Source organism: Panthera uncia (assembly GCF_023721935.1).
Source record: "Panthera uncia isolate 11264 chromosome E2 unlocalized genomic scaffold, Puncia_PCG_1.0 HiC_scaffold_19, whole genome shotgun sequence".
NCBI classification, from domain to species: Eukaryota; Metazoa; Chordata; class Mammalia; order Carnivora; family Felidae; genus Panthera; species Panthera uncia.
The window spans coordinates 18321091-18334284 of record NW_026057588.1 but is presented as its reverse complement, the minus strand read 5'-3'; the positions used below and the strand labels follow the sequence as shown (position 1 = coordinate 18334284).

The following is a 13194-nucleotide window of genomic DNA, read 5'->3' as shown; positions in this document are numbered from 1 at the left end:
CCGACTGAAAATCAAGTGTTCCCCTGTGCAAACAGCAAGGGGAGAGGGGTCTGGGCTGGGCCTGGCACCAGGGAGTAGGCCCTGGAGGTGACACTTGTTCTCTGAGGTCAGCCAGGGCATCAGGCACCAGGACAAGTGGGGCCTAGAGCCCAGCCCAGACGTTCCACCAGCTGGGGAGGAGCCCCCAGGCACAGACTCACCGCTCCCTGTGGCCGCAGAACCGTCCTGTCAGCCTGTGGGATGCCAAGGGGGCGGCTGGGGCCCTGGATGAGCGGCAGCCCCCCTCCCCCATGGCCTGCAGGGTGTCCCATGGATGCAGGCTGCTGCCCATGGCACGGTGGCCCAGGATAGAGGGAGCGAGGTAGGGTCACTTCCCCAAGCAGTTTCACGCCTAGCCCACATCTAACCTGTAGGACTGACTGGGAATGAGACAAGGGAAGGAAGGAGTTGGCGGTAATGGTGCTGGTGGCAGGAAAGGGTGGCCAGGTAGGGAAAGAGCCTGCCTGGGCCATGGCCCCTCACAGGCCAGTCCCCTCATCTATGGAAGGAAAGGACGGGGCAGCTTGGGGCTGTGACATGGGCAGCAGGAGCAGTAGCATGTGTCACTGAAATGCCAGCAATAGGTCAGAGGTCTCCAGGGGCTTCCCTGTGAGGAAAACCCTGGTTTCTCCAGGCAAAAAGAAGGGGGCTTTGGCCACTGTGTGCTGTGTCCCCACCTCTGCGTTAGCAGGGTAAGGCAAGAGAGAACCAGGGCTTCAGGCTGACCATCACCAGGGCAAAGAGAAACAGGGGTCCCTGTCTGCTGACAGGAGAGGAGAGGAGAGGGGGGGAGAGGATACTGCATGGGGCCGGACAGGCCTCTCTCCCCGAAAGTGGGCTGGCTCCCATGCCCCAGGGGCACACAGGAGAACTGCCAGCAGGGAGGAGGCCCGCCCACACATCCTGAGACAACACTGCCCTCTCCTGGCCAGTGCTGGGAGATCCGGCTCGGCACCCACATGCTGCCTGCAGCTGGGCCACCCAGGCCTGGTGATCCTTAGGTGTTCTAGAAGGTTCTCAGAGGGAACACAGGGCATGCTACCTCAGGAACCATTTCTCCGCTCCCTGATCAAATGGACGGAAGCAGCAGCTGAGGAGGGGTGTCCTGACCGTTTTCCAAATCAGAACCCACTGGAGGCACAGCCTGGCCCCCTCCTGCTGAGGGCCCCAGGGGAGGTGGGAAGGCTGCCAGGCCAGCCTCAGACCCAGGAGTTCAGCACAAGAGAGGGTCCAACCTTAGGTGTACTGCTTCCGGGTGGACTTGAACATGGACAGTGGTGCCCCCTGGGTGCACCTCCATCCACTTTGGGACTTTGGTTTCTGGGAAGCCAGTGCAGTACATGGGAGCTATGTCTCCCCTCACGCCCACCTGGCAGTGGCTGATTTGGTGAGGAGGGGTCTTCTGGGGATCCCCTCCAGGATGGGTGTCCAATGACAGTAGCCACCACCCCTTGTGTGAGCATGTGAAGAGCATTAATCAGCAAGTTTCCCACACTCCTGCCACCCTGTTTTACAAGGTCTGCCACTTGCCTCAAACTCCAAAACAGAAAGCAGCTAATGGCTCCTCTGGGATAGTGATGGGAGATGGGGTTCCTGGTGAAAGGGCTCTAAGCCCAGGGCAAAGCCCCAAGAGGTCCCACAAGAGGCCTCACGGTTCTGAGTGAGCTGAGTACTAGGGCCCCAGCAATCTGAAGCCACATCAAGGTCACGCAGAGCAAGCAGGACAGCATCTAGCAGACAGAAATGGGAAGGGGCCCACGGAGTCGGCAGGCCCTTACTTCTCAGCTCTGGGTGACAAAGCTGATATGTAGGGAGAAGCAGCATGCCTAACCTATAAGCCCCAATTCACAGGGAGACGACGGAGGCCAACAGCGGTCATGGCCCAGCTCCTAGGAAGGTGCTGGTACTGGAGGGACAGAGGCATGGGCGGTGGGCCGGGCCCAGCTGGCTTCATGCTCTACTTGGCACACACCTTGAGACAGGGCTGGGGCTGAAAACATACAACAGGCCTTGAGACTCGAGAGCTGTCTGGCTCAGAGTCTGCCGGTGGCTCTCACCGCCAGTCTGTCATGGAGCCAGCTGCTGGAAAATGGGCCTCAGGGCCCCGGAGCACAGGTACAAGCCCCAGACTGCTGGCTCTGAGGATGGCCACCATCGCAGCTCTCACCTGCCAAGGCCATGCTGTGCCAGGCTCCCCACTCAACACTGTGTATTCTCCCAGAGATAGGTGCCCTATCACCCCGTGACTGATGGAGAAGCTGAGGCTCAGGGTACGAGCCACTCAGCTGGGGAGGGGGAGGGCAGGGGGATCATCACACAGCCCGGGCTCTCTAAGGCTCCCTGTAGGGGTGCGGGGGCACGTGTGGGACTGCGAGGGGAAGGATGGAAAGGCTGGCTGCCTCAGCCCTACCCCCACCTTCTCCAGTACAGCCTGACTGCCCCGGCCCAGCTCTGACCCCAAACAGCCCCTCACTAAACGTTCAAACATCTCTGGGGCATTTTCCCCTGACTTCAGGGGACTGAAGCACCCAGAGCGTGCCAGCTGGTGGGCACCTGGAATAGCCGTGGCTCTGGGAGACACTCAGCTTCAGGAGAAACTCTGTGCTATGCTCATATTTTGGTTTCATACCTTATGATAAAGTATTGTGGCTTTTATGTTGGGATAACAGAGTGATTTATTATTTACCGAACACAGTAGGCGCTCGGCAGATCAATTTCAATAAAACAATGGATTATAAACGCCGCCAGCAATCTGGCAGCAGCAGTAATCAACAAAACATGTTGTTCTAAATGCTGCATAATAAATTGACTATAATAAACTCGTAATTATTCTACTGGCTACATTTCAAAGTTAGTACGAGAAAAATAAAATCACCAATTTGGACTTGGCATTAACATTCGTGGGATTCCTGGATCGCTCTCCTCTCTTAGCTGCAAGCGGCAGATGCAGGTGCCATGTGCTCCCACAAGGGCCAAGGCCACATCTGGGCCGTGTGGAAACCTGATCTAGGCTGCGCCCCGGTCAGCCGGGCCCCACCCCAGCAGTGGCCACCCCAGGAACACAGCCGTGACCAGCCTCTCCTGGGGTGAGGATCGTACTGGGGGCAGATAAAGAGGAGAGCAGAGAAGCAGACAGTCCTCTGGGATATGCCAAACTCACAGAGGAGAAAAACTCATGGCCACATGATGCTGCCACAGGGCCCTCCGGCAGGCCAGAGCTGGTCCAATGACAGCTGAAACCTGCTGATAGGGCTAGGTCTCTGCCTCTGCCCGAGGACTGATTCCCACATCCTGGTCTCCAGGCCCAGCCAGAATGGGCTGCACAAAGAGCATTAGGAAATGTTGCAGGAGGCAAGAGTGCCTGGGGATGCCAGGTGGTTTCTTGGGGCCACGAGTGGCTCAGCCATGGCCCAGAGGGCAGAGCCCTCCCCTGTCTTTCCTTCGTCTCCAGCTGAGCCAAGTCTGAAGCAGTCAACTCCCTCCCCAAATCCTTCTCGCTCTGCACCTGGACCCTCCTTGTGTCTCAGTGACTTCACCTACACATGGAGATGGGCAGTGGGACACAGGGTGGGGACAGGGTGAGAAAATCTACCCAAAGGGGTGTCCCTGGTGCCAGGCACTGGGGAGACTCCTGTCAAGGTTTTTGCATGCCCTTGGCCCCTATGCCTTGAATGACTCGGGAAGGGTGCAGCCACTTTGGGTGCCCCCCTCTGTATGTTCTGGTCCCTGCCCTGCCGGCCCAGGCCCCTGGGAAAGGGCACATGAGCTCAGCACCTGCGTTTCTGACACGTCTCTTCCACCCCTCTATATAGTCTTGAGAGGCATGTGCCACCTCCACCAACAGAAAAGTAAACTGAGGCTCTGGGAGGGAGCTAAGTGACTCTGTTTCCTCCCAGAAGGCTGAGCTGGGCTCTTGCCAACAGTGGCCCTACCCAGAACATGCCGTCCAGCCGCTGACCCGGGTGAGCGCAGCTAGTCACAGAGCCTGCTGTGCCCCTGGCAAGGACACCCTGGGATTGGGTGGGCTTCTGCAAACACATAGCGACAGCTCAGAACATGGCTCATGCCCCCCAGTGGATGTGGACCAGGGACCCCTGCGTGCAGGCTCCCCTCCGCCCCAATGCAGGGCTGAGCTACACGTGCGTGAAGCCAGGTTCAGGTTCAGGCCAGCGTGCAGGCATTGCCAGAGCTCTATCTAGCTCGGGAACTGAGCCCAGCAGGGCAACGCCCATACTCTGAGAAGCAGCAGGATACCGGCTGGAAGCAGGCTTGCTGAAATCTTGCTCAGGTGCCCTGGCAACCAGGAGGCGAAGGCACCAGAGAACCAGGTGGGACAGTCCGTGTCCCCCACTCCGCCCATGTGTCGGTGACCACAGCAAAGATGCCTGCAGGCTAAGGTAGGGTGGTGACGTGGGGCTTGCGGCCTTTAACTGGTTCTCAGTAGCCCTGTGGCAGCCTGGGCTGACCCTGCCTGATATGTGGGTGCTGGAGAGGAGAAGCAGGGAATGCCCAGCGCCCATGAGCTGAAGAGAGAGCTGGTCCAGGTCAGCAAGGTGCCCACAGACCCCTCCCGAGGCCTGGAGCAGCTGTCTGGAGAGGAGCGGCATATGCTCAGCATAAGCCCTACAGACCGGGGTCGTGGGCAAGATGTATGATTCTGCCAACAGGGGCCAGTCCATCGCAGGGGTGGGGGCTGCAGATCCCACCTACGCCTGCTTAGTCAGGGCTCCACGGGGTGCTGTGAGCACTGTAAGCTGTGCTCAGAAAAGCCCTGCAAACAGTCTTGAAGGTCAAGCACTGCCTCTGACCTCCTGGGCTAATGGCCATTTATGGATGGCTGAGGCTGGCAGGATTCAGAGGGGGCGAGGCTCCCTCCGGGTCTTCCCTGATCCAGACTAGGTGCCCACCCTCCCAGTACCGAGACAGAGGTGTGAGTGTGGCAGGTACGGGGCAGGGGCTAGGGCCACTTTGGGCCCCCAGCACAGGGCCCTCCACATCCTCTTTCCCTGATGATGGACAGAAGGTGCCATGCAGGTGGGGGGCCCTGGCAAAGAAGTTTGGGCCCGGGGCAGGCCTGGGGGCCTCACTGTGCTCAGCCCTCCCAGGGTGGGGACCAAGAGATCCCAGTCTGTTCCCCTTGAGGTGGAGCCCCACTGCGGCCCTGTGGGTCACACGCAGAGCCAGGGCAGGGGCACCTCAGGCTGGCCTCACTCACCACATGTCTCCGTCCTGGATGGTCCGGTCGTTGGGGGCCCCGGCATGTCCATAGTGCAGCACGGCCGAATTCTCACCACTGCACAGCAACCAGGGGAGGTCAACAGCCCATCTTCGCCCAGCAGGCCCCGGAGGGGGCACCCCACCCTGCCCCGTGGGCACTACCGCCCACCCTCCAGCAGAGGCCCAGCGGGGGCTGTATCAGGCCCACAGTCTGAGGTGCGGGCGGGGAGCACGACGGCCCCGGCACCTTAGCCATACAGCTGGTGGAAGCCTCTGAGTGCACGGTTCACAGCGCTGCCACCGTCAGGGCTTCCCCAGGTGAGTGCTGTTTGGGCAGGTGACCTTGGGCCCGGGGATGTGGGACTGGTGGGGGGGACAAGGGTCTGAAACCCAGGGAAGGGAGTTTGAGGAAGCCCTCTAGTCCTGGTGGAGGGAGAGGGGAGACCCATGTCAGGGGCCACCATGCTGCAAGGCTGGCTCCTCTGCTCGAGACTGCTTCCCTAATGAGCGATGCCTTTAAGAAAAAAAAAGGACTTTTAAGTCTGTCCAAAGGAAAAAAAAAAACCCACCTGGGTGTAATATTTATGGCCCTGTTCGGGAGTCTCAAGAATCATAAAAGTAGAAATAATGATTTTTCTCTCTATCCACCAGAGAAGAACATTTCCAAAGACTGAGATGTTCACATGTATTATTCATGTGCCGAGGACGTGCACATCAGCAGAGCTGCGGGCTCCGTCCTGGCTGGGCAGAGGCCAGACCCTCTGACCCAGGGGGGCAGAGCAGGGGGAGACTGGCTGGGGCGAGCCTGGGAGAGGAGGGGCCACCCGCAGCCAGGTTGTGCCCCTCAAAGACACACCTAGGGTGACACATGCAGACACACAGACACGCAACACGGCACACTCAGGAAGCCTGGGTGGCTCCGTTGGTTAAGTGTCCAGCTTCGGCTCAGGTCATGATCTCATGGTTCGTGAGTTTGAGCCCCGTGTCGGGCTCTGTGCTGACAGCTCAGAGCCTGGAGCCTGCTTCCCATTCTGTGTCTCCCTCTCTCTCTGCCCCTTTCCCGCTCACACTGTGTCTCTCTCTCAAAAATAAACATTTAAAAAAATATATAAGAAAAAATAGTGCACACTAACAACCATGAGCCGCCCCATACTCATGGTCATTTGTACCCCATGCCTCCAGCCACCATGCAGGTGACACACACACAGAGACTCAGAGCTCCCTGCCTCAGCCACAATGTGCCACATGCAGAGGTACCTAGAGTGACACCCCCTACTGCAGAGACCCAGACTCAACCACAGTGGTGATGTTCCTTACACAGCCACACTGACAACCATGCATGTGCACGCGCGCGCGCGCGCGCGCGCGCGCGCGCACACACACACACACACACACACACACACACACACACAACCACGGCCTCCTGCACTGACAGAGCTCCTTCCACCTCTGCTGCACACAAAAGCCATCACAGGGTAAAGCCACGTCCTGGCCCCCACACGCTGGGTGTGTGCTTGTGTGGAGGGGACGAGGAAGGCCAGCCAGCAGCCTCAGGGGAGCGGCCACCCTAGAGGAGGCCAGGAAGGGCACGACAGTGAGGGGGCCACCCCGGCTGGGGGCCTCAGGAGAGGAGAACAATTTCCAAGAGTAAGCGGGCACTCATGTGGGCACGGAAGTGAACAGGCGTGCCTGAGCTCAGGGGGGCAGCGGGGTCTCCTCGCCTTCTCACGACCTCCTTCCTCCATTGTTCCCACTTACCTGCCGCAGATGCAGGTGTAGGAGCTGTGGCGCATGCCGCCCCGGGAGTAGCAGTAGTGCTCGAAGAGGCTGCAGGGGAAGGAAGGAAGGAAGTCAGGGTGCAGTTGCCAGAGCGTGCACAGCCCCCACCCCAGGAAAACCTTCAGCCCAAGCCTTGCTTGGCTGCACCCGCAGGAGGGCCTGAGTGACCCTGCATGGGTCCACGGGGCTCATAGCCTAGAGCCCAGGGTTGGCCACAGGCCACAAGAGCACAGAGGCCAGTGAGGACAGGGAGCAAAACTGGAGAAGCCACCCCGCCTCCTGGGCCCACTGGGAAGCGGGGGCTACCGCTGTTTCTGCGGGTCTCCCCGTGACTCCCAGGTCCAGTGGCCACAACCCACCCCACCAGGAGGGGCTGGACACATGGCCAGGGAGGGACATGAACTCTCCAGGCCCCAAGCTGGACTCAGATGGCCCTGGCCCTGACCCTGGGGAGGGGCACAGGGAAAAGAGAGCAGGAGCCACTGAGCGCTGGCCTGGAGGACAGGATTGAGGGGCAGGCCCTCAAGCAGACCGAGCAGGGCAGAGCCGTCTCTGGCCACAGGTAGAGGGGGTGGAGAGAGGCAGGGTCTGAGGACAGGCCCTGCTTCCCGTCCTCAGGCCAAGCAGCAAACAGGCTGGCCTCCTGGACCAGCTCCTAGCCTGGGAAGGGGAGGCCAGAAACAAAGTCTGGAGGGAAAGATGAGACCCTAGAGGGGCAGCCAGCCCCCAGGCTGAGCCCAGAACCAGAGCCTGGGGAGGCCTCCGGGCGTGTAGGATGTCTGCAGACCCCTGAAAGCCCAGGAATGTAACAAAGGTCGGAGGGTAAGCCACCCTTGGCAGAAGTCTGGGCTCTGCCCCTGTCCCCCTGCCCCCCACCGAAGGCGCAGATCCTGGAGATGACTGCAGGGGCTATTGGACCCGACCGGCCACATCAACACCACATTAGGAGCAATGAACCCCAGGGGGCCACGCTGCCAAGAGCTCTGGGGAGGCCACGACCCTGCCCATACCCCCACCATAAGCCCCAGGATCTGGGGTAGGAGCTCGTCTTGGCATGGGACGCTGTGCTCCAAGAGCTCAGCGTCTCCAGGCCTCACCCCCTTCCTCAGGTCCAGCCCTCCCGCATCCCTGGCAGAGAAGCAGGTCCGGGGGGGGGGTGCCCACCCCACCCACCGACCACCAGGGCAGGGGACCAAGCACGGGGCTGTGCCGCTGTCCCTGTCCTCAGCACACCGAGGCCGCCCGTGGGCACGCTAAGCAGCAATCCTGCCCTGCGCATTCTAGGCCTGTTTTGGAGAATGTCTGTATGGAGGAGTCTAATCTTCCAGGCACTGTAAACACCAATTATGTATAATTGTGATGACTGGGTATTAAGTAGTTGTCATGCAGGAGTGGTTCTGCTACATTCAGTCGGCTTTCAGACTTGCTTTACAAACCTCCCGGGATAATTGGGTATCTGCGAGCGAACTATTTCCTCAACATAAAGGATTTCAGGAACTGTCAGGGAGGCGAGGAAGGGCGCACACGTCCTCTTATCAGTGCCCTGTATTCACCAGAGAAAGCACTCTGGTGGCTCTGGTGGCCGCCACCGACTCCCACCTCCGTCCCAGAGACCATGGGGGGCGGCAAGGCTGAGTCACAGCCCCGAGTGTGGCCACAGCCCGGCCCGTTGCTCCATGGGGCAGCCTTGGACACCAGCGGTGCACCGCCTCTGCTCCCAGCCTAGAGACCAGGGCCTCGGACGCCAGGCTTCCACACGGCGAGCCCACAGTGAGTGGAGAAGGCCCAGGCCACCACGGAGCTGCAATGCTCCCTTAGCTTTGGAAGACACAACCGTGCCTGGTCAGAAGCAGACCTTGGGGCTGCACGGCCATTCTCCAGGTGATGGGAACAGCGGGCCTCTCCTGGGGTCGGGGGACAGGCAGACAAGTGCAGGCTGTGGGAGCCACCAGCGTCAGGAAGGACAGGCAGAGGGACAGCTGTGCCACCTGCACGTGCAGGTGACTAAACAGGAACATTCTGCGGCAGCCTGAGGACGAGGGGTGGGTGCCTTGTCTCCCTCCTCTGCAGCCAGACTCAGCGGCCTGCCATGTAATCTACTCAGTGGAAGCAGCCCTCGCGGCACGCCCCTGGCTTCCATTTAAGAAAAAAGGACTTTCGGGGGCACCTGCGTGGCTCAGTAGGTTAAGCGTCCGGCTTCAGCTCAGGTCATGATCTCACGGTTCGTGGGTTCAGGCCCTGCCTCAAGCTCTGTGCTGACAGCTCGGAGCCTGGAGCATGCTTTGGATTCTGTGTTTCCCTCTCTCTCTGCCCGTCCCCTGCTCATGCTCTGTCTCTCTGAGTCTCTCAAAAATAAACAAACATTAAAAAAAAGAAAAAAGAAAAAGAAAAAGAAAAAAGGACTTTTGGGTAAAAGGCGTAGCTTACAGAAGCACCAAACTAAGCAATGGCTGACCCAGTTTTCACCCGCAGATTGCAGCCCAGCTCTGGGTCATTCTCCAGACACAGGGACAATCCCACACAGCGATAAGGAAGAGGAGAACCGCCACAAGCTGAAAAGTCGCTCTAGCTGAAAATGATTTGAAGTTCTTCAAACTGGACTTCAGCACCTAATTTAACTTTTCTGATATGATGTGAGGACCAACTGGTGACGATAACAGGTGAATGCAACAGGCCCACATTTTCTGCTCCCACACCTAGGAGGCCCCTCTCTCTGGGACCTCGGGTGTCCAAGTTCTGGGACAAGTGCAATGGCTCAGGGGGCTCATGGAGAGATGTGAGTCCGACATATTTCTGATTTTCAAGGGGTAGGGGTGAGCAGTGGGTGCTCCAAGCTGGGGCCACATCGGTGACACGAAGTTCCTGCAGAGCGTGGTAAGCATCGGCCACGAGGACAGACCACAGCAGAGACACCTGTTCCCACTGCACGGTTCACAGACCAAGGTGGCAACAGAAGGGCAATTACTAAAGATCCTTCTAGAACCTTACGGAAAATATGGCAAACTGTGAACCGGATGAGGGTCCAGGCGACTTATAACCATAGGAGCTTAACTACGGACTGACGCAAGTCTACAGCCAAATTCGGCCATGGGCTACCAATTAGCCCCTCTGGAGCCACAAGCAGAGGACAGCAGAGTCCGCGGCTGGAAATCCTCCTTCTCCCACACTCAGAGGTGCTACGTAAAAGAGAATACGCAGAGCCACGTTCATAGGAAGGAAGGTGGGGCCAGAAGGAAGAGGAGGCTGTCAGTCTCGGGAAGCTGGAGGCCTTGGCCTTGCACTGCCATGTGGGGCTGGCGACAAGGCCTCAGGGACATAAGAAGCAGCGGAACAGAACTGAGACCCCGCCCCCACACGCGGCGGTGGCCCCGGGCAGGGATGCACCCTCAGCAGAAGGGCAGGCTTGGAGAAAACTCGCCAGCGTCATAACAGGCAATCAGGAAGCCTGCCTGGGCTTTGGGAATAAAACAAAATACACTGCCCTCCCTCAGAATTCATAGTGTAGGCCTGTCCTCCATGGGGTTCAGGTTCCTGGTTTTGGAAACCCCCACCCCCACCCCAAGCCAAGAAATGAGCAGAAAACTATGTTCCTGACTGGTGATGCCTGGAGCACCCGCACCCGGCAGGGGCAGACACAGAACCAACTGGGCCGTCACACCCTCGACCCAGGCCAGCCAAGATCTGTGCACACGGACACGCGCGCGCACACACACACACACACACACACACACACTGAGGATGAACTCACAATCCACAAATAGTCCACAAGAGTTGTCTTCTGCTAACAGAACCGTCAGATGGAGACTGTACCCATCGTGTAATATAACTGGCGTCTCAACATGAGCAGACAGAACAGGCAGGGCTTGTGAAGAACCACAGCAAAACTCCTGGAGGCGACCAGTCTGTCCATAAGGAGACGGGGGCAAGAGGCCAGGCACTGGTGCTGGAGGCCCAGAGATCACCTCTGCTTGCTCTTTCCATCTGTGGCTCTCCCAGGCCCAGTGTCCTGCTGGGCCTGACTGCCCTGCTCCCTCCTGCTCTACCTGCACAGAGCACCTGACCAGGCACCGGGCATGTGGCCCAGCCACCACTGCCTCCCCCCACCCCCCCCCACCCCTGCCTCCCGCAGCAGGAGGGCTTCCTGAGGAGCAGAGGGATGCAGGGGGCTCTCACACACCTGCCACTCTGTGGCCCCTGAAGCTCCCCCAGCATGGCCATTCCCCAAACTGTAAATTTATACTCCTTGCCTATAAATATCTCCCAAGAAAGACACAAGTGGAAAATGCTTTGTATCCGGGCATCAATGAGAACCTTTCAGTAACCTGGGAGAGTCTGTGCTGTGAATAACGAGGTGGATGGAGCCACCACAGCGACAGAGGGGCAGGCCCATTTGTCAGTGCCTAGAGTGACGAATGGGGCCGGGAGAGCAGATGGCCTCGGCCGGATCTGCAGGAAAGGTGTCTCCAGGGACAGCACTGGGGGTCTCCGCCGGGGCCTGCAAATCCAGCCCGTGGAGCCTTCCTGGGCACACGGCCCAGCTCCTGCCCCCTGAGGTTTATCACCTGATGAGGAGATAGCCACAGCCCTATAAAAATGCATGAGCTGACCAAGATAATGGCAGAAGGGCTGCCCCGGGCAGCCGGTGTCAGTGAGCTATCAGTGCAAGCGTGAGCACTGGCAGGCCAGTCAGGGAGGTCAGCGGGGGCCACATCAGCCCCCTCCCAGGCGGGGCCCTGATGCACGTCGGTTCCCGGGAGGCCAAGCCAGGAACAGGAGAGTGGAAGGGAAGCTGAGCAGGCTGGTGCAGGCCACTCGTCTGAGCTGTGGGTCTAGGAGAGTGAGCAGTGAGGACACAGGGTTATTGTGTGTGGGCCGAGGCACTCCGAGCTAAATGCGGGGTCCTCCTGGGCCAGGGTGCACCCCACACCCACTGTTACTGCGGTCTCAGGCGGGTGCCCCACGTTTTCTCCTGGCAGAGGCAGGTTCCAGTTGCTCAGGCCTGTTAGGTTCCCCACCCATAGTCCTCGCTCTGGGCCACATGCCTCCCAGGGCACTGTTCCGTACTGACACTGAAGTCAAATCCTAGCTCTCTGCCACTTACCAGCTGTATGGCCGTTCTGTGACTCAGTTTCCTTATCTGTAAAGTAGCATAAGAGTACCTCCCACAGAGTTGTTGTATCACTTAGGTGACATTATACATATAAAGTACATAACATACCAAGCCCTATGTACAGGACACATTAGCTGTCACTGTTGTCACGGTTCAGGGGCCTCAAAGGGAGTCACACAGCAAGGATCCCTCGCTGAAGGAAAAGAGGCTGGGCTTGGACAGTCTCTTGCCTACTCCTTTAAAGCCAAACAGAATCCCTCCATGGCCGGACACTGGCGCCCGAATATTCCAGAGCAGCCAGGGTCTCTATGGGCGCCCACCAGCGCCACACGCAGGTGGACACGTGCAGCATCCCTATGACCGACATGCACACGGGGCTTCCCCTGACACGGGGCATCTCAGCCGCCTCTGTCCTGCTCATACATCCTGAAGTCTCCTCTCCTTGGGGAAGAACCAGGGCCTCGAGGGGTAAGAAGAGAGAGGAGTGGGGGTGTCTCATGATGTCTGGGGCCAATGACTATGCTCTGTGCAGTTATCACAGCACTGAGTTACTTTTCATTCACATTTCTTCTGTTTAATTACTCTTAGTTTTGGGGTAGAAATGACCACAGCTGTGTAATGAATGTGATATTGCCTTTTGCAGATCTAGCTACTAAAAGAAAATTCTTGATAAGTAAGGAAACCACAGTGCCACAGAGAGGAGTCATGACATCCACCCGGAGGCGACTGGAGGGTTTTCCTGTTTTCCCAAAGTGGAGGCAGCAGCCAAAGAGGATCCAGACCCAGAGGAGAGGTTTCTAGTAGGATGAGAACAGCTTTCCCGGGGAGCCAGAAGCACAGACCACAGTGTTTTTGAATTTCCGGGGAAGGGTGGATGTTGCTTGGCTCACTTCTTCTGAGGGTGATCAGATGTCATCAGAACGCACCCAGCAGGAGGGCCCCCATCCCGCCCTCATAATTGTTGCCATGCAGCGTGGTTCCAGCCACCCATCCAGGGCACGGCCCAAATTCCCGGGGGGATCCCAGCTTCCATGACGGAGTTCTCTGTG

The 13194-nt window shown here is 58.6% G+C and overlaps 1 protein-coding gene across 1 annotated transcript in view; it reads right to left on the bottom strand.

Moving 5' to 3' along the window:
- The window catches only part of PEPD (peptidase D), a 112044-nt gene that overhangs the window by 16480 nt on the left and 82370 nt on the right, over positions 1–13194 (bottom strand). The window contains exons 10-11 of the mRNA XM_049621016.1: positions 7015–7083; positions 5255–5332 (exon numbers count right to left, since the gene is read on the bottom strand). Coding sequence (XP_049476973.1) covers positions 5255–5332; positions 7015–7083 — 147 coding nt within the window. The remainder of the gene's footprint in view (positions 1–5254; positions 5333–7014; positions 7084–13194) is intronic.